The 23,953-nt window shown below is 41.4% G+C and overlaps 1 protein-coding gene across 1 annotated transcript in view; it reads right to left on the reverse strand.

Moving 5' to 3' along the window:
- The window catches only part of LOC133520480 (uncharacterized), a 26,578-nt gene continuing 2,625 nt past the window's right edge, over positions 1–23,953 (reverse strand). The window contains exons 3-17 of the mRNA XM_061854915.1: positions 22,336–22,460; positions 21,940–22,097; positions 20,970–21,132; positions 20,499–20,605; positions 19,785–20,006; positions 18,895–19,086; positions 18,359–18,545; positions 17,740–17,882; positions 16,541–16,660; positions 8,610–8,814; positions 7,702–7,791; positions 6,820–7,022; positions 6,245–6,340; positions 4,852–4,992; positions 1–1,139 (exon numbers count right to left, since the gene is read on the reverse strand). Of these exons, the coding sequence (XP_061710899.1) occupies positions 948–1,139; positions 4,852–4,992; positions 6,245–6,340; positions 6,820–7,022; positions 7,702–7,791; positions 8,610–8,814; positions 16,541–16,660; positions 17,740–17,882; positions 18,359–18,545; positions 18,895–19,086; positions 19,785–20,006; positions 20,499–20,605; positions 20,970–21,132; positions 21,940–22,097; positions 22,336–22,460 (2,344 nt within the window). The 3' untranslated portion in view covers positions 1–947. The remainder of the gene's footprint in view (positions 1,140–4,851; positions 4,993–6,244; positions 6,341–6,819; positions 7,023–7,701; positions 7,792–8,609; positions 8,815–16,540; positions 16,661–17,739; positions 17,883–18,358; positions 18,546–18,894; positions 19,087–19,784; positions 20,007–20,498; positions 20,606–20,969; positions 21,133–21,939; positions 22,098–22,335; positions 22,461–23,953) is intronic.

Genomic DNA, 23,953 nt, shown 5'->3' on the forward strand with positions numbered 1-23,953 from the left:
TTTACTTGAGCACCTTTGTATTTTGAAAGAGGAATAGGTACATTGAATTAAATACATATTATGTATTTTTTTTTATTTGAAAACTAGTACGTATAAGGAAAGGTACCGGCTTTCCTACTTTTTATAACAATATTATTATTCGTTAAATTTCACACTTGTATGAGCCCGTCACAAAGATTCTGAATATATCGTACTAATTAGGTATCTTAATTTTAAAAAATCTAGCTCTGTTTCTTTTTGCTGTATCTACGAGTATTATGTCTATACTAAGTTAGAAAATAAAAGTTGGTATAATTTTAAATAAAACCTTCAATTTTTAATATGGCTTATTTTTTTCCCTATTATATTAGATAAACTTTTTAGCTCGAAACTGCTATTTCTTGCTTTGTCCATAGACGCTGCTTCTGCTATAGCGTGCTTAGATATGTCCATGGCGGACCGTATCTTATATATAATTTTCTAGCTTATTACTATCCTATCAGAGTAACTTTCAGACCTGCGCTTGGAGCGCTGAACGAGTTGTAAAACTGCCAACTGCTTGTTCCTGGTCTGTCAAACAATTTTCAATCGTATTTATATTCCACTTGAGTAAAGTTGAGTATGTATTTAAAGAAGCCCTGTGGCTGGGGCTCTAAACAGGTCGTATATCTCTGCCAAATGCTTGTTCTTGTTCTATCTCTTGACGCATCGTATGTCATGTCTTCTGTTAGCGTGCTATTAACACCGGACTATGTCTTGATCAATTTTATAATATTACAGTAACTTTTTACAGCAGCCTTGTAGCTGGGGATCTAAACATGTCATATAACTCTTCCAACTGCTTGTTCTTGCTCTGTCCCCTGACGCTGCGTATGTTATGTCGTCTGTTAACGTGTACTGGACGCTTTCACTGCCGGAGCATGTCACACAATTTTTAAACTTATTACTATTATATTAGAGTATTTCTTTTACAGTACCCCGGTCGCAGGGGCTCTAAACAAGTCATATAACTCTGCCAACTGCTTGTTCTTGCTCTGTCCCCTGACGCTGCGTAAGTCATGTCTTCTGTTAACGTGAACCCGGGCGCCCTCTACGCCGGACCACGCCTTCGCCGCGGATACGAGCTTGCTCCACGGCATCGGCCATTCTTTACGTAGATACTGTATGAAAAAAAAGACGTTAATTTAAAATTGTGAAAATAAATAAAATCTTCAACGTCACAGTTATAACAGCTTGTTTGAAGTCCCTCATATTTTTATATCTATATATATAGATGCAATTTTACTTATAAAATGCTACGATTCGGGCAATTCAGCTGAGTCGTTTAAGTATATTATAACTTCGTACAAGTTAAATAAAGTCTAAAAAAAATGCTCGAATAGATGGCGATATACCGTTGGCCTATTCGCTACTTATAAAACTACATCTTATAAAACTTCCTCAAAACTCAATAAGTACTGAACACATTTTCATACGGTTTATAGGAAGTGTCAAAAGATGGCAGTAAATTTAGTTGACTACAAAATTCACTTTGACAATATGGCTCTATACTCAATTCTCTTTGGTTGTATTCTACACCAACTTATGCTATAACAGCCCAGTTACACCCCTACATCCTAATTGTTTGTAAATATTTTTATTTTAGACGGAGTACCTACTGGTCGTAATTGTAAGCGCAACTGAAATAAGCGGTCACGCTCCCATACTAAAGGGTCTAGCCGCAATCCTATAGTGAAACTGCCCCTGGTTTAAAAGCAAAGCCCTTGTTTAAAATTTTTTTTTTAGTATTTACAAGAGGGCGACAACCTCAATTTTTAGGTATTTAATGCACAATACAATATTGTATGAAATATATTTTTTTCATAAAAATCCATTTGGGGCAACAAGGTAAAAATGTCTTACTAATGCAGGCCATTCGACTTAAGGCGTCTGTAGGTTACACATTGGGCCAACGTACTTGGCTCATTGTGTACTTCCGCCTTTACAACCATTTAGTAGGTATTAACGAGCAGCAGCTAGTCGAGCAGAAAAATTGTTTACACTAAGTATAATTATATTTTTTAATGCAGTATTGCGTATTTCATAATAGGAATGTTTACGTAGTAGTTGTTTACGTACAGCAATGGTAGATTACATACCGAGGCCAATAAAATAAGAAATGTCTCAGAACACATCGGACTCGCCCATGAAGGGTTCCGTACCATTTATGACGTATTAAAAAAACTACTTACTAGATCTCGTTCAACATTTTACCACTTTGGACACACATTTTACCACTTTGGAAGTGTCTCTCGCACAAACTATTCAGTTTAGAAAAAAAAATGATATTAGAAACCTCAATATCATTTTTGAAGACCTATCCATAGATACCCCACACGTATGGGTTTGATGAAAAAAAATATTTTTATTTTATGACGTATGAAAAGAACTACTTACTAGATCTCGTTCAAACCAATTTTCGGTGGAAGTTTGCATGGTAATGTATATCATATATTTTTTTTAGGTTTTTCATTCTGTTATTTTAGAAGTTACGGGGGGGGGGGGGGGACACACATTTTTTCACTTTGGAAGTGTCTTTCGCGTAAACTATTCAGTTTAGAAAAAAAATATATTAGAAACCTAAATATCATTTTTGAAGACCTATCCATAGATACCTCACACGTATGGGTTTGATGAAAAAATTTTTTTTTTTTAAATTTTATGTCGTATTAAAAAAAACTACTTACTAGATCTCGTTCAAAACAATTTTCGGTGGAAGTTTGCATGGCAATGTATATCATATATTTTTTTTAGATTTTTCATTCTGTTATTTTAGAAGTTACGGGGCGGGGGGGGGGACACACATTTTACCACTTTGGAAGTGTCTCTCGCGCAAACTATTCATTTTAGAAAAAAATTATATTAGAAACCTCTATATCATTTTTGAAGACCTATCCATAGATACCCCACACGCATGGGTTTGATGAAAAAAGATTTTTTGAGTTTCAGTTCTAAGTATGGGGAACCCCCAAAATTTTTTTTTTTCTATTTTTGTGTGAAAATCTTAATGCGGTTCATAGAATACATCTGCTTACCAAGTTTGAACAGTATAGCTCTTATAGTTTCGGAAAAAACTGGCTGTGACATAATCGGACAGACAGACGGACATGACGAATCTATAAGGGTTCCGTTTTTTGCCATTTGGCTACGGAACCCTAAAAAAAAATCAAGGTTCTAACTTATTTACAAAGGCCTAAAAAAATATTTTTTTTTTTGTTTAAATTTTTTTTTTTATTATTTACAAGAGGTCGACAACCTCAATTTTTAGGTATTTAATGCACAATACAATATTGTATGAAATATATTTTTTTTCATAAAAATCCATCTGTGGCAACAAGATAAAAATGTCTTACTAATGCAGGCCATTCGTCTTACGACCATTAATCATAAAATATAGATACATTCTCGGCATATGTCTAAGAAGGTATATAGATGCTTCATAAAGTATGATGGCGAAAAGAGGGGAGTAGAAGCAATCGATCAATATTGTTGTGAATGTGCGAATGGGTTAAGAACAGTAGGTTGTTGTTCACATGTAGCGGCAATTATATATTACTTGTCGTGTTGCAGGTTTTTATCCAGAATTCCGCGGCCTAGCCATAAACTCTGTGCACTGTTCAAGACCGAAGGTATAAATATTAGTATTAATATAGACAGTGACGAGAATGAGTAATTATGTGTTATGTTAAGGTGTAAATTGTAGGATTTTAATAAAATGTGCTTTACTTTTTTAGTTTCTTTTGATACGTAATATTTTTTAAGGCAGTATTGCGTATGTCATAATAGACCTCAGCTTCGCTTCGGCCGATACTTACATGTGTTCTGAGACATTTCTTATTTTATTGGCCTCGGTATGTTATCTACCATTGCTGTACGTAAACAACTACTACGTAAACATTCCTATTATGAAATACGCAATACTGCATTAAAAAATATAATTATACTTAGTGTAAACAATTTTTCTGCTCGACTAGCTGCTGCTCGTTAATACCTACTAAATGGTTGTAAAGGCGGAAGTACACAATGGGCCAAGTACGTTGGCCCAATGTGTAACCTACAGACGCCTTAAGTCGAATGGCCTGCATTAGTAAGACATTTTTACCTTGTTGCCCCAAATGGATTTTTATGAAAAAAATATATTTCATACAATATTGTATTGTGCATTAAATACCTAAAAATTGAGGTTGTCGCCCTCTTGTAAATACTAAAAAAAAATTTTAAACAAAAAAAAATATTTTTTTAGGCCTTTGTAAATAAGTTAGAACCTTGATTTTTTTTTTGAAAATGTATTGCTATTAGTGCCATGTATAATCCGAATTTCAAAGAAATCTAACCATTAGTTTAGCTTAGAAAAATTAAAAAAGATTTTATATATTTTTGTTTTTTTATCCAAACCAAGGGGATTCCAGGCTTGAAATATTGTAAAATGATATCTTATAATAAGACCAATTAACGCTTCTAAGAAAGGTATACATTTCAGCCAGGGGCAGTTTCACTATAGGATTGCGGCTAGACCCTTTGTACGGGTGTGCTATGTGTGGTGAGTTGGTGACCTAACCCGACCCGACCCGACCCGACCCGAGAAAGACCAAAATGTATTCCTAAATATAAGTTCGAACAGAGTCTTATGTAGATGTAGGTGACTGACAACAGTTTTATTGTATTTGTTTTTGCAGTGTTAGAGACTTCCGATCACTGCGACTTTGGTCGTTTCTGACCGTATAATTGGTTGGCAAACCAATTGTATTACGAGTACGACCCGATCAAGGTATGAGTGACCTTGGACCGTCGGAAGCTTGGTTGCCAGGATTTGCTTGGTACGGCAATGCTTACTTGGTCGAATGGCCGTCGTCCGATATGGAACATGATGTACAGCAACGGAGCCTTATGCAACGGTATAGATTCGCTCGTTGCCTGCAGCCCCAGTTCAGTAAAGATCTTCTCCGAGTGCAGCTGGAGGTGATCGTAGATTACCTGCATGTCATTTAAGACTTTGATACTCGTAGCTGTAGGGCTAAGATGGTCGGTTGTTTATCATTTGTCACCATGCCTGTCACGTTCTAACAAGTATGTAAGCGCGAAAGTGACGGGCATAGTGACATGTGATAAAAATGGAACCATGCTTCAACCGCTGAACAAATATGCCAATATGTGACGCAGCGTTAAACGTTTAAGCCAAAAGAAACTAGGTGGGACATGTTACTGGGGACAGTAAAAGCAAAGATGAACCAAAATGCTTACACATTTGAGGTATCTAAAAAATGAAGCGTCAACCTCTACTAGCTTGATGACTGAAGGCCTGAGACAAAGACAGGGCGAGAACTCATGTGTGAACTTAATCGATCGATCGAATATCGCAATGTATCGAATTTCGTATGCGAGTCCTCGCTCCGTTTACGTGACTCTTCAATCATAACACATAACACACAGCACACAGAGGTCACTCTTTTCGAATACATCACACTTTTCGAACACAGCAGTAAACCAGCGGTATGGCACGGTGAGAACAGCAACAAATGGTCTGCATATTTTAAATACAAATTGCAAATAGTTATTGATTGTATGTAGTAAGAAATAGTACATTACGATACAAGTGCGAAAAATAGGACATTCAAAACGAGTGGCGATAAATTAAAAGACGACTGAAGGGAGTGTATTAAATCGGCACGAGTTGCGAATTACCTATTCGCACATGTATCGTACAACGTTACAGTACATATGGCCCTTTAAATGTTCGACACAGTAACGTAATATGTTCATTTTCGCACTAGTGCGGTAAAGTAGCACCATATATACTGTAAAATACATTATAACATTACCTACATTATACCTCTCGTATCGAACGATGATGGCTAAATATAAAAATAAATACAAATATGTTTTTATTTTTACCCTATTTACTATTACTTAAATGTGACATTTCTCAATAAATTAATGCAATAAACTTCCAAAGAATATCTAGAAACATTTTACGTGACAGCTATTCCATATAAATTACGGAACCCTAATGAACTGTCATAGGGACCATCATTCGACGCGAGAGGTAACATCGGGAATATATAACGCTCTACTATGCCAAAGTATTTCCAACTGACCGCCCAAAGGAGTTTACACACACATGCATTGATACATATGTATACAGACATGACGTGCGCATATAGATACTTAAACGATTTCGGTATTATGCTGTTGCCTTGTGATTAAAGCTTGTAAAATGAAGTCTAACCCTGAGACTGTCTCGACCAGGTGGCGTCATCAAGATCTGGCTGGTCAAAGCAGCTGCGTCGCTGGCTCGCTCTGCGTTTGACCCGTTTACGTTACCCTGTCAATTTAGAATTGTTAATTTATTTGTTAGGTATACATGTTTTTAGTCATGGATTATGTCTCCCTAGACACTCATTAAAACCAGTTAAACCATGCATTCATATTGTAGTTATAAACCCGCGATACTAATGATTGTTAACGAGAGACCTACATCTAGCCACTCCAGCTACAAAAAATTACCGCCCATATTACACGGAACAATGTACTTCATCAAACTTGCATGGATATACGTAAATTGAGTGAGACAAGTAAAGCGATTCGTCACACAGTTTTTATTAAAAATAATGTAATAAATATTTAATATCTCATAACCTAACAGAACTCCGTGAACTCCGGGAAATCCTCCAACCCAAACTGGTCGGATATCTGAAAGGTCTTCTTAGACAGTGCCACCAGCTTTTTCTACCTAGCACGTGTGTTTTTCGCCGATGCCGACTTTAATATCTAATTTACCAAAAATAATATAACAAAACCAACCTCTTCATAGAACTCCGCAAATCCAGGGAAGTCCTCCAAGCCGAACTGGTCGGATATCGTAAAAGTCTTCTTAGACAACGCGACAAGTTGTTCTATCTCGCGGGTGTGTTTATGGTCTTCATCTATAGAGCACAGGGCCTCCGCAATGGCGATGGCGATTGAAGACGCCTGGCTGTGGCTACTGTCGAAGCTGTGCGAGGGGTCTGGGGACAGGGAATTAATGGATCAACTTTTCCTGACCCTGGTTGCTTTTATAGTCACATTATTTTTGGTTACTCTTCCATTTATAACATTTAAATGAACCAAATATACATTTTCTGGGAGTATGCCCTTTCCCTAACTAAGCATGCTAGTAGAACGTGACACAAACATTTTTCGAATTAATACTTTAGAACCATCAAAATACAAATAATTATGTTTTAAATAAACGCTACCATAGACAAATGAACCTAAAAGACTGACAATATCTATACAAATCATGCTCCTCAAATATTCAGAGCCATGTAACGTACTGAATGGCAGTTGAGTAGAATTCCGAACGAAATGGGAATTGAGACCTGAAGGCCAATTCAAACGAACATTTCGACATCATGACATAAATAAATTATGTTATTTAGATGAAGACAGCAAACGTGTATTCAAATGATATTATTTTAAGATGTCAAAATGTAAGATAGGCTTCCTGCTTCAAAATGACTCAATTGCCCTTTAAAAGATGGTGCTGCGGAACCTAAATCCGAAATCCGAGGTCTAAGCATTGAACAAAATGCATGAAACTAAGACCTGCTGCATCATTAACGCCATCTAGTAGTAACCTCAATATTGGAGGAACGCGATTTTGTATAGGCTTCTGTCAGTCCTCGTGTTATATCCGTCACTTACTAGTTTGTCCGAGTCCGGCGATCCTCACATGCTTGGTGCGCGCCTTTGTGGCGCTGGAGTGCTGTAGATCACCATTTGCTTCGGATGCAGCTGAAGGCAAACATTTATTCATTAACTTTTTTGACATGAAGTCTATGGATTTTCTCATTCTCTCTTCATCTTTTATTTCTGACTGATATTAGTTTCCCTTAAATCTTTTATACGAATAATATAACTTAGGAATATTTAAATAAATCGTTAAATAAATGATCGACTGTCGGCTGACATTTGTTGCATTTTGTAACGTCATAAAATTATGAGCCACCGGATAAAATACATTTCTGGCTGAAATTATAGTGCAAACAAAGCGTAGCCCAGTATTTTACTATCATTACACCTTATACAACAAAGTCCCCCGCCGCATCTGTCTGTCTGTATGTTCGCGATAAACTCAAAAACTACTGAACGGATTATCATGCGGTTTTCAACTTCAATAGAGTAATTCTTAAAGAATGTTTAGGTGTAAAATATGTTAAGGTTCTACCCGTGCGAAGGCGGGGTGGGTCGCTACTCCAATATTTGTCGTATTCCCACACCTTATGTTAGAAAAAGTACTAAAGATAATTTATTTTGCATTAAACAGATACAAGGTATTAATGATACATATAGTGGTAGGTTTACATGCTTAATCTAATTTGGTATAGAAAAGGGGTAACTAACACGAATATTTTACAACAAAAAACAAAAAGGTAAAGGTCTACGAGCGATCGAGAAATCGCTCAAAGACTAGGTAGAGATCCTATTTAATTTCGTCACTTCTTTTGTTAGGATTATGATTTTATGTAAAGTGTTTACATTGTTAATAATTGAGGGATTGCCAACCTCGTATTTACAACTAGCAGGGAATCCCTCATTCCCGTTATTATTACCAGCTTGTTCTCTAGCTTGCTCGTTGCGCGCCCACTTCAGCATCTCGTCGTACAGCGCCGTGAGCAGCGCCTGCAGCAGCACGGAGCCGCCGGCCGGGCCCGCGCCCGCGCGCGCGCCGCCCTGCACGCAGCCGCACGCCGCCGTGAAGGCGCGCGGGATGCAGGCCCAACAGCGCGAGATGCACGTTAGGCAGAGGGACATGGTCTGGAATTATACCCGATGTTACTAGTAGACCAAATTAGAAACCTGAGTGTAAGGCCTGAGTGGACGCTGGAGTTGAGCTTGTAGCGGGGCGTGCGGCGTGCATGTTCAACAAATGAAACTCATACTGGTGTCCTGAGTCGACGCTGCTTAAAGCTAATGCCGAGCGGGCAAGTTTGCGGGCAATGCAGCGTCGAGCGGGGCGTCGCAAAGAGGTTCAAACCTGTTTGTTATTTGCAGCGGCGACAAGAGCGTGCTGTCTTGTCAAGCAAAAAAATAATTATTGAAATATAAAATAAACCAGCATTTTGGCTATCATCTCACACTTTATACAAAAATAGACTGTATAAATAAATGGAAGGTAAATGAACCCTTTACCGCATATGCAACTTTATATGGTACTTATAATATTCAAGTCTATTAACAGCTATTAAAGTTCAAATTTAAACAAAATATTTTTTATGAAATGCGTTAAGGGTAAGTATTTATTTTCACTTTGAATCCATTGCATCTTAAGGCTTCGTATAATGTTTTCTAATCTTGTTAAAAATGTTAATAAATTATTGATTGTGTAATTATGGATCGCGTGTATCTGAAATAAAATAATTTATTTATTTATAAAGTGGGAAATTTTTTAAACCGTCTTCTTTGCTTCACTACGACACTAGGACCTTGTAGAAAAACTATACATTTTGAGCCATAAATTCTCTATCTAAAAAGAAATCAAGGATGTCGTCCTACGTCGATGCCATGGTGAATGCGACCGATTCACACGAGCGGTGAGCGTGCACTGAGGCCACTCGCTGGACGCTCTATCTGACGCTCGCCCGCCCCGCTGCACGCCCCGCTACACGCCCGCCGAACGCTCCGCTTCGAGCGTCCACTCAGCCCATACACTAATGCACCACTCCGTCTCTCCGAAATTTAACGCTTCCCATTATTAGGTTCAGTTAGCAGTTTTTTGAAAAATTCTAGCGCTTTTTCAGAACATAATACGGCCAGAGAATAAGAATACCAATTATTAATGGTAAAATGCGCTGGTTCATTGATAGTAGTTTATTCATAGGAAACAAGAAGAAGAATGCACAAACAGAATGTAAAAAAGAACATAAACTAACAATAAAACAATAGAATTCAAAAATATAAAAAAGTATAAAAAGTAAACATCTTCTAAAAAGGTGCGTCGCCCACATTTCCCCCCTTTTTTATTAAAGGGGCAGCTTCACCAGCTTCCGCAGGGGCCGCCGCAAAATGCCTCCCAGGGTGTGCACGTCCGCAACTCGTGTGATACCATCAGGGCCAGGGAAAACAGCTGTGATGCGTCCACGGGGCCAGGAACCTCTAGGAGTATTGCCGTCCGCAATGAGCACCAAGTCACCGACTGCAATCTGGGGAACCTCACCTCGACCACGTCTGGGTATTAGTGTTGGTAGGTACTCTTTCAACCAGCGGCGCCAAAAATGCTCTGACAATCTCACGGCCTTACGCCAGCTAGTTCGTGACAGAAGGTCCGTTTCTGACGATGTCACTGGTATTGGACGTCCCGAAGAAGAACCCAGCAGGAAATGCATAGGCGTCAGTGACTCTTCACTCTGAGGGTCCACAGAAACGTGAGTAAGCGGCCGGGAATTCACCAAGGCTTCCGCCTCAGCCAAAAGTGTACGTAGCACCTCGTCAGTTGGAGCTCGTTCTGTGAGAGTAACTTTGAGTGCAGTCTTCACACTCTTCACGAGCCTCTCCCAAGAGCCACCCATAAACGGCGCCGCCGGAGGGATGAATCGCCAGTTGATCCTTTGTGCAGCAGCGAACTGGGATGTAGCGTCGTCGTATAAGCGTCGAAGCTCTCGGCTAGCACCCACGAATGCAGTTCCATTATCTGACCACAGCTCTGATGGGGTTCCTCTTCGAGCGATGAATCGGCGGAGGCTCATAATCGCAGAGTCGCTTGATAGACTGTCTACAATTTCCAAATGGACTGCACGTACTACCAGGCAGGTGTAGAGGGCGACGTATCTCTTTTCGCGTCTTCGGCCAACGGAAACTTGTACTGGACCGAAGTAATCTAGCCCTGTGAATGTAAACGGCCGTTTGTGGTGTCCAAGGCGAGCTTCTGGTAAGTCTCCCGTCACGGGTTGAAACTGTTTGGCCCGGCGTATTCGGCAAAATAAGCAGTTGTAGGTAATGTTGCGGACGGTACTTCTCAGTGACAAAAGGTGATAATGTTGTCGCAGTTCATTCACAACAGTCTCTGTGTTGCCGTGGGCAGCCTTGCGATGGTAGTGCTCGACAAGCAGGCGCACAGCGGGATCTTTCCCATCAAGCACAATGGGGTTTTTCATTTCGTCCCGAACATGCGACGCAGCCCCTATACGGCCAGACAAACGCATAAGTCCGTCGTCTCTTATTGTCACCGATAGCTTTGATAAGCGGCTGGTACGTGGCAGAAGCTGGGCTGGATGGCTATCTAGACTGGCCATCTCGTCAGGAAATGTGGTTAGCTGGGACTGGCGTAGAATATGGAGCTCGGCTAGATGCAGATCTGTGGCGGACAGGCCCGCGGCAAAGTCGCGCATAGAGCGCGGGGCGGTGAACTGTTGCCACTGGTTGAACGGCTGAAACACAAAACTACACAAGCCCCCCTCCAAGCGGACTAAATTGTCTACACATAGACCCCTTCTAGTTAGGCAATAAATTCTAAGTAATGTCAAATACTTATGAGCTATGGCTGTTGCGCGTACCAGCCTCACCCAAGAACTAAACCGCTTAGGATCGGATGAGATTGGCTCGTGCCTTTTGACGTCACTAATGAGATGAACTAAATCGGGACGCGCTGCCTGTTTGCTCTCTTCTTCCATACCTGGATATTCAGGTGAACTAGGCTCACTAGGCCACTTTGAAGACAGCAAAAATTCAGGACCCGATATCCAACGTGATTCTGGGGATAACGTCACTCGCTTGATGCGGGTAGCATCATCCGCAACATTCAGTTGACTTGGCACCCATCGCCATTCTTTTACTTCAGTTATCTCCATAATCTCGGCTACTCTGTGTGAAACAAATGGCTTAAACAAGCGCGCCTCGCTTCGAAGCCAACCCAAAACAGTCATGGAATCACACCAGAATACGCGATTTACTGGCTTCAATCGGTGTGCTTCGCAAATCGTAGAAGCGAGACGGGCTGCGATCAACGCTCCTTGGAGCTCTAAGCGATTTATGGAAATTTGTTTCAAAGGAGCTACTCGAACTTTGCTACATATAAGTGCCAGCTTCACATCACCATTTTCTAAAACGAACCGCCAATATGCAACCGCAGCGAAAGCTGACTCACTTGCGTCACAAAACAAATGAAGCTCGCACTTATCAATCTGTAATTCGCTAAGGCAGTAGCAGCGTGGGATCTGTAAACCTGAAATTGCAAATAAATCCTCAAACCAGAGTCTCCATGCCGCACTGTCACTTTGCGACAACTCCTCGTCCCAATCGATACCCTTACGCCACGCATTTTGAAACATGATGCGACCCGTAATTACTACTGGCGCCAGGATACCGAGTGGGTCGAAAACCCGCATCACATGAGCCAAAACTTCACGCTTAGTGAGTTTATTTGGCAACGAATGTTCTCCCTTTATTCCAATATTAAAACCAATCGTATCGGAAACGGGTTGCCAAATAAGTCCGAGTGTTCGGACAGGCGCAGTGAGTCTACCAAGATCAACATCTACTTCATTGCTAACTACAGGGACTTCAGCCAAGCTCTCTTTTGGCAGCAGACGCAGCGCAGAGGGATTGTTTGACATCCAACCACGCATTTCGAAGCCAGCATGTTTATGGATGTTGGTGATCTCAGCAGCTAGTTTTGCGGCCTCATCAACAGAATTTAAGCTCACTATACAGTCATCCATATAATGATCAACCATGATGGCTCGAGCCGCGTCTGGAAAGCGCTCCTGCCATTCCACTGCGTTTTTGTTCTTTATATAAATGGCAGTGAAAGGGCTGGAAGCGGCACCAAAAATCATAGAAAACATACGGTATGTCATGATAAGGTCTTTGGGCGAGTCGCGCCACAAAAACCTCTGAGCGTCGCGATCCTCTGCTCGGATCTTCACTTGAGGAAACATCTCGCGAATATCACCGGTCAGGGCAATTTTTCCCTCCCTAAACCGAAATAAGATTCCGAGCAGGGGCTGCAACAAATCTGGACCGGTTAACAAAAATGAATTTAGAGAAACACCGTGACTTTTAGCAGCAGCATCGTGTACAACTCTTAATTTATTCGGTTTGTTTGGATTGGTTACGCCGAAATGTGGTAAAACCCAAACTGGCGAATTGGCGCTAGGCTCTTCCGTGCACAATTCAGCATAACCTTTCCGAAACATGTCGTGTATGTTTTCACGGTAACGCTCTGCATACTGAAAATCACGGGCCATCTTTTTCTCAAGGCTAAAAAACCTAGATAAGGCAAGCTTGCGACTATCGGGCACTGTTAAATTGTCCGACTTCCAAAGTAAACCGACCTCAAAATGTCCGTTAGGCAGGCGACGCGCAGTACGGTCAAGAATTTTGATAGCGCGATCATCATCAGCGCTGCGCGCTTCGCGTTTTGAAATGCCGATTGAGTCTAAACTATATTGCTCGCGAATTAACTGCTCTAAAACTGCACGATCACTGATATCCGCGACCGCAGACTCGCTAACTACTGCGTGGTTGACAGTTTCGGAGGGAGCGGTTTTACTGCAACCAAAAGCGAATAGAACCCAACCTAACGCGGTATTAATCGCGACCGGTTCTGCCCTAGTACCCTCGCGTACAGCCCTAGGAATAGTGAGGTGCCAATTGTCGAGACCGATTATAATCGTCGGCTGTATGTCGCCGTAACAAAACTCGTCCGCGATATCTGAAAGGTGAGAAAATTTAAGTACGCTCGACCTATCGGGAGTTTGAGTAGCGAGACCTAAACCCTTCATCGCCCGCGCTTTGCTAATCACGTGCGTATCTTTACCACGACGGCCTTTAATTTGGAAATCGACATACTGCACAGACGTATCTTTTCCTAACCCGCCGACACAGTCTAGCCTCATGCGCCTCTGGGGTCCACAGGCACCTATTTGCGCGGCGATATCTTGCTCAATAAACGAACCTGTGGCCCCATCGTCTAACATGGCGTACGTATTCACGGAACCTAACGGGCCGGACACGGTTACAGCTACGATCTTCAATAATGGGCGAGCAGGCAACGTCTGAGCTGAAGATCCCGCAGCAACCGATGTCGATGTATGGGTCAGGATTTCCTTTGAATCGACATCGTACAAAGCAGAGTCGCTCGTGACAGTAGGTGCTGCGGCATGGGCGGCCAGGGCTCGCGGTGCAGTGCCAGAAGTTCCCGCTACCGGCTCATCGTCATCTACTTCAACGTGCGCGGCTGCTGATCGCTCGTAATTTGGGTTGTGCAATAAGGCGTGGTGACGGAACGTACATCCGTCAACGTCACAAACTTTTTTCGCCTTACAGAAATTAAACCTATGCCAACCTACTTTAAGGCATCGGTGACAGACTCTTTTCTTTTTAATTAAATTCCATCTGTCATCGATCGACATTGACGCAAATTTGTCACATTTAATTAAATCATGCGGTTGTTGACATACGACGCATGATTTAATTTTAGTTGCAGTCGCCGATGAATTCAATTTAGCGCTATTTCGCGATGTTGAATTTGAATTTACAGATTGATTTTCAGCTGCGACATGCACATTATCCCTGGCCCGCCTACTATCTACCACTTGTGACGCAGTAGTCGGCTCAGAGATTACGCCAAAGCGAGACTGCAGGTCGACTTCGTTAGCGAGAAAATCTGCTAGATTTTCTAGCTTTGACAGACCGGCAGCCTCATAACGAACGGCGTAGTCTAGCCATTTAGCTCGCAACAGTGGAGATATTTTAGTAATTAAAGCCTGAAACAGTTCAGGCGAGGCCAGATATTCCGTATGACCCAATAAACGTATTATTTCGACACAGTTGCGAACTCGACTGGCAAACACGGCTAAATCCTTACCTTCAGCGCTCACGCGCGGCAATGCGCGCACCGCAGCTACTTCGTGCGCCACCACGATCTCGGGGCGACCAAAGCGCGCGTCAAGCGCACGCAGCACGACGCCGGGGTCGCGCGCAGACACCAGTAGCGCGGCGACTGCCTCGCGCGCCGCACCCGTCAGCGCCGTATTCAATCTTGACAGATTATTCGCAGCTGTGTAGGAACCTTGTGTGTTTTCAAAGGCTTTTTTCAAACTGAGCCAATCTAAATACGACTTGCCATCGAAACGGGGTAAAGGAACACGATTTATTGCGTGGCCAATGCCTTTATTAACACTTTCAACTAAAACACCCAGACTTTTAACCAACTGTGGAACTTGTCCGCTCTCGTGGCGCTCGAAAGGGGCCGCTGTCATTGCGGCACCATATTCAGGATGCCCGGGAGGGGCCGCTGTCATCGCGGCACCATATTCGGGGCGCTCGGGAGGGGTCGCTGACATTGCGACACCACAGTCGCGGCGTACAGTCGCTGTCCGCGCAGGGGATGAGACATGCGCGCGAGGGGCTTTAGCTTCTATATTCCTGAAAAAAATCATCATTAATTAATGTTTTTTCGTGATGAAAGGCAGCTTCTGACTTACGGAACCATTGGTCGATGTTTTGGCTGCTCTTAGAGCTATGACGACTCGCGTCTGCCTCGATGGCGGCGATTTCCGCTTTTAGCTCTAGGTCGGCGGTCACCCGTTCTAGATCGGCCAGCCGGCGTGCGTCCAGCTCGGCAGCTTGACGTTCAGCAGCTTCACGTTCGGCGGCCTCACGCTCACGGCGGCGGCGTATTTGTTGCGCCTCTAGCTCGGCGAGGCGACGCGCGTGCTGCGCCTCAGCCGCTAACCTTTTGGCCACCACCGTGGAGGAAGAACGTGACGATGTACTTACAGGGCGGGATTGTGAAGGCGCCAGTGGTGCGGTTGTCGAGTCGACAAGAGGGATTGAGGGCACGGTCGACGGCCCAGCCTCACTCTCCGCAATGGTCTTACCTCCGTTACCATTCTCCTTACCCATAGCTTTCACTGACCGTGTAACCACCATCTTGTGTTTCACTAAGTATACTATCACTTTTAAATCCTAGAAGGACCACAATATTAATGGTAAAATGCGCTGGTTCATTGATAGTAATTTATTCATAGGAAACAAGAAGAAGAATGCACAAACAGAATGTAAAAAAGAACATAAACTAACAATAAAACAATAGAATTCAAAAATATAAAAAAGTATAAAAAGTAAACATCTTCTAAAAAGGTGCGTCGCCCACACCAATCATGAGGCCTTTCTTTAGCAATTTCATCGATTCGAAACCTGATTAAACAACATCACTGGATTTTTTTTATCCAGTTGAACGTTATCTAAAACGCACCATTAATTTTTTTTACAATTTTTGCACAAAAGCTACCAGTACCATTAAATGTGTAAACTAATTTAATCTCCTGGATGCTTGGCGGCTTAATTTTACTACTTAGTGATGCCGTTAGCATCGCATGGGGTCGCATAAGACAGGATCGATTGAGATACAAAAAATATGTCCTCTAGCCTATTATAAATCGTGTCAATCACAAGGACGCGTGCCTTGGTTCGTATTATCATGTCACTAAAGGTTAGATTTGTCAAATTCCCGCGTCATCGTGAATGACACGATGTATACCTGGTACATAGAGGCGCCGCTCTGCACAGCTTTCACAAGCACAGGCGGTATGAACTGTAGCGCGGTACCGATCAGCCCGAGCAATGCTGCTAGCCATGGCGGTCGTCGGTCGCACCACACCTGTATTTTGAGAAAACACATGATATCAATAAAACTAAGAATTTACCCCTTGAATCATCCAACCAATCGATATCAAGTCCGTGAATAGCCGCCAAATTATAAATTTAAATCTAAGTTATGTTTACGGCTGCTGTTGTGGAGTTGAATGCTAGGGAATAAATGGTTTCTTGTAGTGATTTATAATAACCGCCAATAGTTGATGAGGGTCAGGTAGTTGGGACTCCTGTTTGAGAGACATAACGTAACTATCACACCAAACTTGGTAAGGCGTATTTAGTTTTATTTTATTTATATTCGCAGTGACAGGCGCAAGGTAACTACCGGAACATTGGCAAGTTTAGCGTTGACAGAGACTCGAATCGTTTCAGCTAAATTGGAATAACTCGGCTCTTTTTTATGAGACAACGCTTCAGGTTTTTTTTTTCAGTACCTACCGAGTCGAGTTTTTTACTGAACCTTGTTTTAAACGCAACTTAAAAGCACTCGACTCTCTGAATAAAGACTCCATCAACTATTAAATAAATAAATAAATAAATAAACATTATAGGACATTATTACACATTATTACACAAATTGACTAAGTCCCACAGTAAGCTCAATAAGGCTTGTGTTGAGGGTACTTAGACAATGATATATATAATATATAAATATTTATAAATACTTAAATACATACAAAACACCCATGACTCAGGAACAAATATCCATGCTCATCACACGAATAAATGCCCTTACCAGGATTTGAACCCGGGACCATCAGCTTCGTAGGCAGGGTCACTACCCACTAGGCCAAGCCGGTCGTCGGTCGGTATTATAGGTTTTATCTAAATAACAGTAAAAAATAGGCGTTATTGAAGGACTCAGTGCCTACAAAAGACTCGGGTCTCTAACAACTTGAAAATAACTCGAGTTTCGACGTAATTATACGAGTCTGTAAAACTGAGTCGAGGACTTCAATCTTAACCAACACAAGGCAGGTTAGTTCGTTACATACTCGTTTCTTTCGTTCGGTGTATCACTGTTAAATTTATGTTTTGCACCGACCGACACATTCTATTCTTGAAAAGTCTCCTTCGAAGTACCTGTCTCTTATCCAAGCACGCGGCCCAGTCTCTGCCGGACACCTCGAGCGCGTAACACAGTGTTGATTTGAGTTCCGCTTTACTACCGATCGTAGCTAGGACGTAGGTGAGCGCGCCTGCCGCTCGCGCGTATTGCTCGCCCGCTGAAACATAAGACATGCATAAAGTAAAATTACAAAATCTGGTATGAAATATTACACATCGGTGGCCGGGATTATTGCCGCCGAAGTAGTTATAGATGGCCGACAAGTTATCGGCAGGTGCAGGTGCTCGAAGGGAGAGGTGAGGGAGGAAGGTGACTTATCATTGTCATCCTTGAAGTTGCAATACCCATCGGCAGTACAAGGAACCCATTGCAGCGATTTTTGGTTCGTTCCTCGTTGCTTATTGCAACCTTGAGCAACAAGTTCGAATTAAGGTCTTCGCACACTATACCTATTCCACACCAACTCAATTCACTTTTGGTTCACCTTAGTGGACGACGCGTAGACCACCCGACAGTTACCTAAATTTTAAACATTGTACTGTAGGACATACAAGATAAGGCTTTAATTTCAATATTTAATTTTGAGTCGAGTGGCTGTTGAGTTGTAACAATGTGCTAAGACCTTTAGCTTACCATTGTCGTCTCCCTTAAAGTTGCAATACCCGTCGGCAGTACACAAGAAACCGTTGCAACGTTTCTTAGTTCCTTCCACGTTGTACCACAGACCGTTGGCCGGCCATTTTGAATTCTCTTCGGACATGTTGCGAATAGCTTCGATAAGGAGTAAGCGGGCGAGATGGCAGTTACGCATCATTATAACCTGTAAATAATAGATATTTGTAACTAGCCCACTTCTGTAATTTTATTAGGACATTCAATAGTGTCTCAGTAGTTTTCTTAAAAAAAAATTGCATCAACAAAGGCACTCAAAATTAAACTCAAACTCAATTTAGCTCCCTATACCTAGTTTAAAATATGCTATCAAGAGGTGTGATGATTATGACCTTGCACTTATGTCTTTGATGATACCATGGTTTTTAGGCCCAGGGAAGGCAATGGTAATTAATGTAAAACTATTTCTTTCCAAATTATACCTGAACCATTAAAGTTAACAAACAGGTGTAGGTGAATGAACGTGAACCAGATAATTACAATTTTTGTGTCCATACCTTGACCACAGACGCCCAAGACGGTTGCGGCTGAGCCAACAGAACTATCAGTTCCAGGCCTACAGCAGTCTTCAACGGAAGGTCTTGTGTGGTGAAGTCATCGAAGCTGTCGAACAAGTGCGGACTCACGAATGTGAACCAGGGGTACGGGCAGTCTTTTGGGAGAGGAGTGTCTTGCTGCTCTTTGAAAGCCTGAACATATATGTAGTTCGTTACTATTTAATCGTTGTTTAGAAACATGAAATAATAATTGTTAGTCTTTAAGAGTAACCACTGTACAATACTTTTTTCAAAAAACTATTCGTATTTGTATGAAATAAATGACGCTGCGGTGCCACAATTACGATACTGTCAACCGCTCATATCTATAACATTCTAGTCATCCAGTCAAAATCCACGCATAAGTATTATATATTATAAATACCAAATGGAGTCTTTAAGAAGACCTTTTAAGAACAAAAACATGCATATCTACATGGCGACCGTGTCAACAATAATGACATTTCACGTGCCTGATGTATAAAGTTCAGTTCTGTCCCTCCATACTTTTTTGAATTTGAATAACTGTCTGAACTCCTAGTGGGAATTGTGTTAGGATGTAGGCTAAATTTATTATTTTAGAATCTTATCCGTGTATATTACTGGCCTGTATGTTTTTTTCCCCAATAAAGAAAATTAAATAAACTGATTCACATTTATGCAACACACACATTTATACGTCTAAAACGACTCGCTTGGATGATGCTTGTCAGTCCAGCCATTTCTAGACCGTTGACGCAAATGAAAACTAGCAGTTAGACTACATTTCAAATATTAAAGATGTCGTTTTGAGAGTCGAGATGATTACGTCTTGATGTTCAGACCGTTGAAAAAAATACAAGTTTACGTACCTGATATATGAAATGCAGTTCTGCTCCTCGATAAACCATGCACTTGAACAGCTCATTGCATTTAGAATGGACATCTCGCACATCCCTAGTTTGCTGCTTCACATCCAGCCCGGCCAGGTCAAGGCCATTGGCACAGATGGAAGGTAACAATTGGGCTACGCAGAGCAAGATATTGAGGATGTCGTTTATGAGGGTTGGGGTACTTGCTTCTGTTGTGTTGGTCTGGAAAACGAAGAATTTATTATCATAGATGAAAATTGATTTTTCTGCCCTCCGTGCGGAAAGCGTCAATTTTGCTCCCGCTGCGCTAAACGAAGTTGCCGCTTTCCGCCTCCGTCGAGCAGAAAAATAGTATGCGCACCACGGGAGGAAACGTGGGACATTCCATCCCGCGTGTTTACCACCCTCGCCTTCGGCTCGGGTAACAATTTTGCACGCGGCACGATATTTCCTACTTTTCCTCCCTTGGGACACAAGTAACTATTGATCGCTCACGAGAAATTAAATATTTGTTTATATTTTATGAACAAAAAAAACATGGAATCGGCGCTGCTGTTGAGTTCTATCATCAGGCGTAAAGTAATAGTCAGATAGGCTTTGAGTAACTACTGGGACAATCGTCAAAAGAACTTTCTGCAAGTTAAATTAGTTGGGAAATATATTAGGCGATTTTTTTTCCGTCGAAATGGCAGGTATCCATGATCATGGCCGTACCTGGCAATATCGAACTGTAAGAATAGTCAAGGTCTCATTCAGCATTCCAGCGAATATCCTCTGTGCCATTCGCGGCGGGACCGTGTCCCATAAGTCCTTTCGGCTACCTGTAACAAAAATAATTTGACGTTTTTGTTTAGTCTTATGATTGACTGGTTGAGAATGCTATGAGGCATTAAGTCTGCCATATGTAATTTGTTTTGGTACAATTAATAAATAATTCCTGAACATTATCTGAACAATAGCAAACGAGCGAAGACCAAAAATCTGGAGTGGTAGTGAATTGAATCGTTTCTTATTGAACTGATTGAAATCGCCACGCAGCGGGTTAAATTAAAAGAAAAACAAGATTAGCACCCAAGTACTTCGATCATATGCAACACATGGCTACCGTGAGCATCAGGCGACTACAAGCCGCGAAAAATTGACAAATAGCTGAAATAGCCAGTTCATTGTAAGTATTTTACTGACCGTTCATATACAGCCACCAGCCGTGCACGCTCGCCGTGGCGGCGGTGGCGGACGCGCGGCCGCCGGCGTCCTGCAGCACGTATAGCGACACCACGCGCGCGTGCAGGTCCAGCACGCGCTCCGCCACCGCCTCAGCCATGTGCGCGTAGCGTTTGTAGCACGCCTGCGATAGGGAAAAGGTAAAACTGACCGGCGGGCTACGGAACTCACGTTCTGACCGTGCGCGCTTATTGACGCAAACTCCAACCGGCTCCAATTTTTCCCAATGTATGGCAGTCGGAGTCAGAGCCAAGCCCACACGTGCCCAGCATGGAACGTGCGTTCCGTGGCCAAGCTTTTTGGAAAATTTCCGCAACTTGCACATCTAAACATTTATCTCCTTTTGACTTTACAAAATTTCCATTTTGAATATAAAGAATCGCTGCTACTGTTCTTTTTGAAACTGCGTGCTTCAATTAAACATTTTATGCAAATTGTTTTTTTTTTTTCAAACTTGTGTGTGTAATAAGTATAGTTATCGTCTATCCGTAAACTGCAGACAACAATAGATATTTTTATGCCACCGATATTTAAATCATTATAGTTCTGAGGATTACATAATTCAGGTTCACGTGTATATTACCTACCTACCTCTTGATTCACTACATACACATTAGCAATAGATTTTTTTTAGAAGTCGCACAAAAATTTGATAGTGACAACCGATTTTTTTCAAATAGATAATAGACATATGAATTTCAATAGTGGCACTATTAGTGTCATATCCAAATCGCCCAATTTTTCAGTGTCGTGAAGTATAAATAGCGGCAAAATTATTCCTCGAAAACGTTGCAGTGACGGGTTAGCCGCCAGAGTAAGCAAATCGGCGTAGTCTAGACTAGACCCTGTCTCTCTCTCTCTACAGGCTCTCTGTAAGCTCTTGTGCTACAATCAACTTTGATACTTGGATTTAAAGATGATTATCGCCTACCTGCAGCGTCGCATGTCTCTCCGAACTACCCATCTCCTCGGTATGCTGAAGATAGCAGTAGAGACTGTTTCTCAGAAGTGCCGCAGCACCAAGGGTAGATGTCAGTACTGGCAGATCGGCATGGTCTAGGGCCTCTTGGGCTAACATGTGAAGGTGCTCTGTGAATAGAATGATATAGTAGAAAATGCTGTTTTGTGATCCTGGGAAACATTAGTCTGCAACCTGCAAGTTAATAAATATCCTGGTCAAAGCACCAAAGTATGACATCCCCACTATCCCCACTTCAGAACTCATTTAAATTGTATGATAGATACTAAACCAAGCCACATAAGAAGACCACATTGCATAAGTTATCTTACATGCAGCAAAATAGCAAAACTAAATAATCGTACGTACCTAATAACAAGTCAGCAGATTTGACAGCAAGTTGCACAAACTTGTCGGGGTCTGACGTCTTAGCGACGCCTCCGTCTGTGCTCTCGTCGCCTTCGTCTATAGTCACGAACATGCCGGAGCCGTGTCTGAAATTATAACATTGCCCAATGTTCACTGCGTTAAAATTAGAGTTAAACCAATCTTTAAAATTAAAGCCTGTCTAAGTTTGTACACTCGCATAAGTAGGTTTCTATTAGGAAATGGCAGTATTTGCAATTCTCATTCAACTTATATAGATGCTTATCCCAGGTATCAGCGGTACAAATTAGATCCGGACTATAATATGTAGTAGAGTGTTTACTTCTAATTTGGTTTTGTTCTATCTACGTGAAACCTATACAATGTAACTATATCAAAGAGAGAAAAGGAAGATTAGAGTAAATTAGAAAATGAAAAATAAAATTATCTCTGCTTTTGGATGCGTGCCAGCGTAACTATGAATACAACAGCAAACTGAAAGTATATTTACAGAATGGTGCCAGTTTTTTTCTAGGTTCGAAATTCGGCAAATGATACCTAGATCCAGTCAATCTTGACTGAATTTATATACTTGGTCCTGGCCTTAAGAAAACGCAGTTCACGCTCGATTTCCAAGGAAACGAAATGCCCCGCCTGCATCCCGATCCTCCGCGCCAGGTGCTAGGTCGCAATTCAGTTCCATCTTCTTGGACTCCATGCGCAAACTGTATGTTAGTTGTTAATGAAAGACGAGTGTATAATACAGGAAGTTAAGTGTTTTTAAGTAAAAAAAAAACTCAGTGTTTAAGTACGAAATTAATAAAATGAGTGCTGCTGAACCTTTAAATAAACAAATAAAAAAAATAGTCCCGACAAGTAATACTTTTTGGGAATATACATTGCTTAACTTAATTAAACCATTATAATAAGCTGCAATAAATTGACACCTGATAATAAGCTCAAACATACAAATGCCTACTACTTTATACATACTGCATCTCTTTTCATGTCATAATAACGAAAGAAATGCAACAACTTATCTTATAAATACAGCGAAATACATAATTAATTTCAAAAAATAAATAAATGTTATAATTAACAACCTGGAACTGAAGATGAACCGCTCGAGATCTCGTAACATCACAAAAACACCAAAATAAATATATTAATAACGTGTTTTGTTTAGCATTGAAATTATTTCAGGTAGTAAGTTATACATGAGATGATATATATGATTTAAGAAACAGACTTCACTTCGTTTTTGAAAAAAAAAAATGTTGGTAAAAGCTTTTCTCGTCAACTGTACTTTTCTTGCCGCAGGCAATTAATGCTCATCGAAACAATTCTCAAAACCCCAAACACAATTAGGTTGCTTTGATTTATTACAGAGTTCCAATGGCCAACTCCTGTCTTTATCATCAGATCAGCTTGATGGTACCATAATATTGCATTATCACCCGACTAACATATGTATGCAAAATTTTAGCTCAATCTTAAACCGGGAAGTGGGTCAAATTTTAACATAACACACAAACTTACATACACACATATTATCAGGGCAAGTTAAACACATACGGCATACATATGGGGCTATGGTAAAATTTCTAACAGTTTCTAGCGC

The sequence above is a fragment of the Cydia pomonella genome, chromosome 8 (genome assembly GCF_033807575.1).
Source record: "Cydia pomonella isolate Wapato2018A chromosome 8, ilCydPomo1, whole genome shotgun sequence".
In the NCBI taxonomy this organism is placed as follows: Eukaryota; Metazoa; Arthropoda; class Insecta; order Lepidoptera; family Tortricidae; genus Cydia; species Cydia pomonella.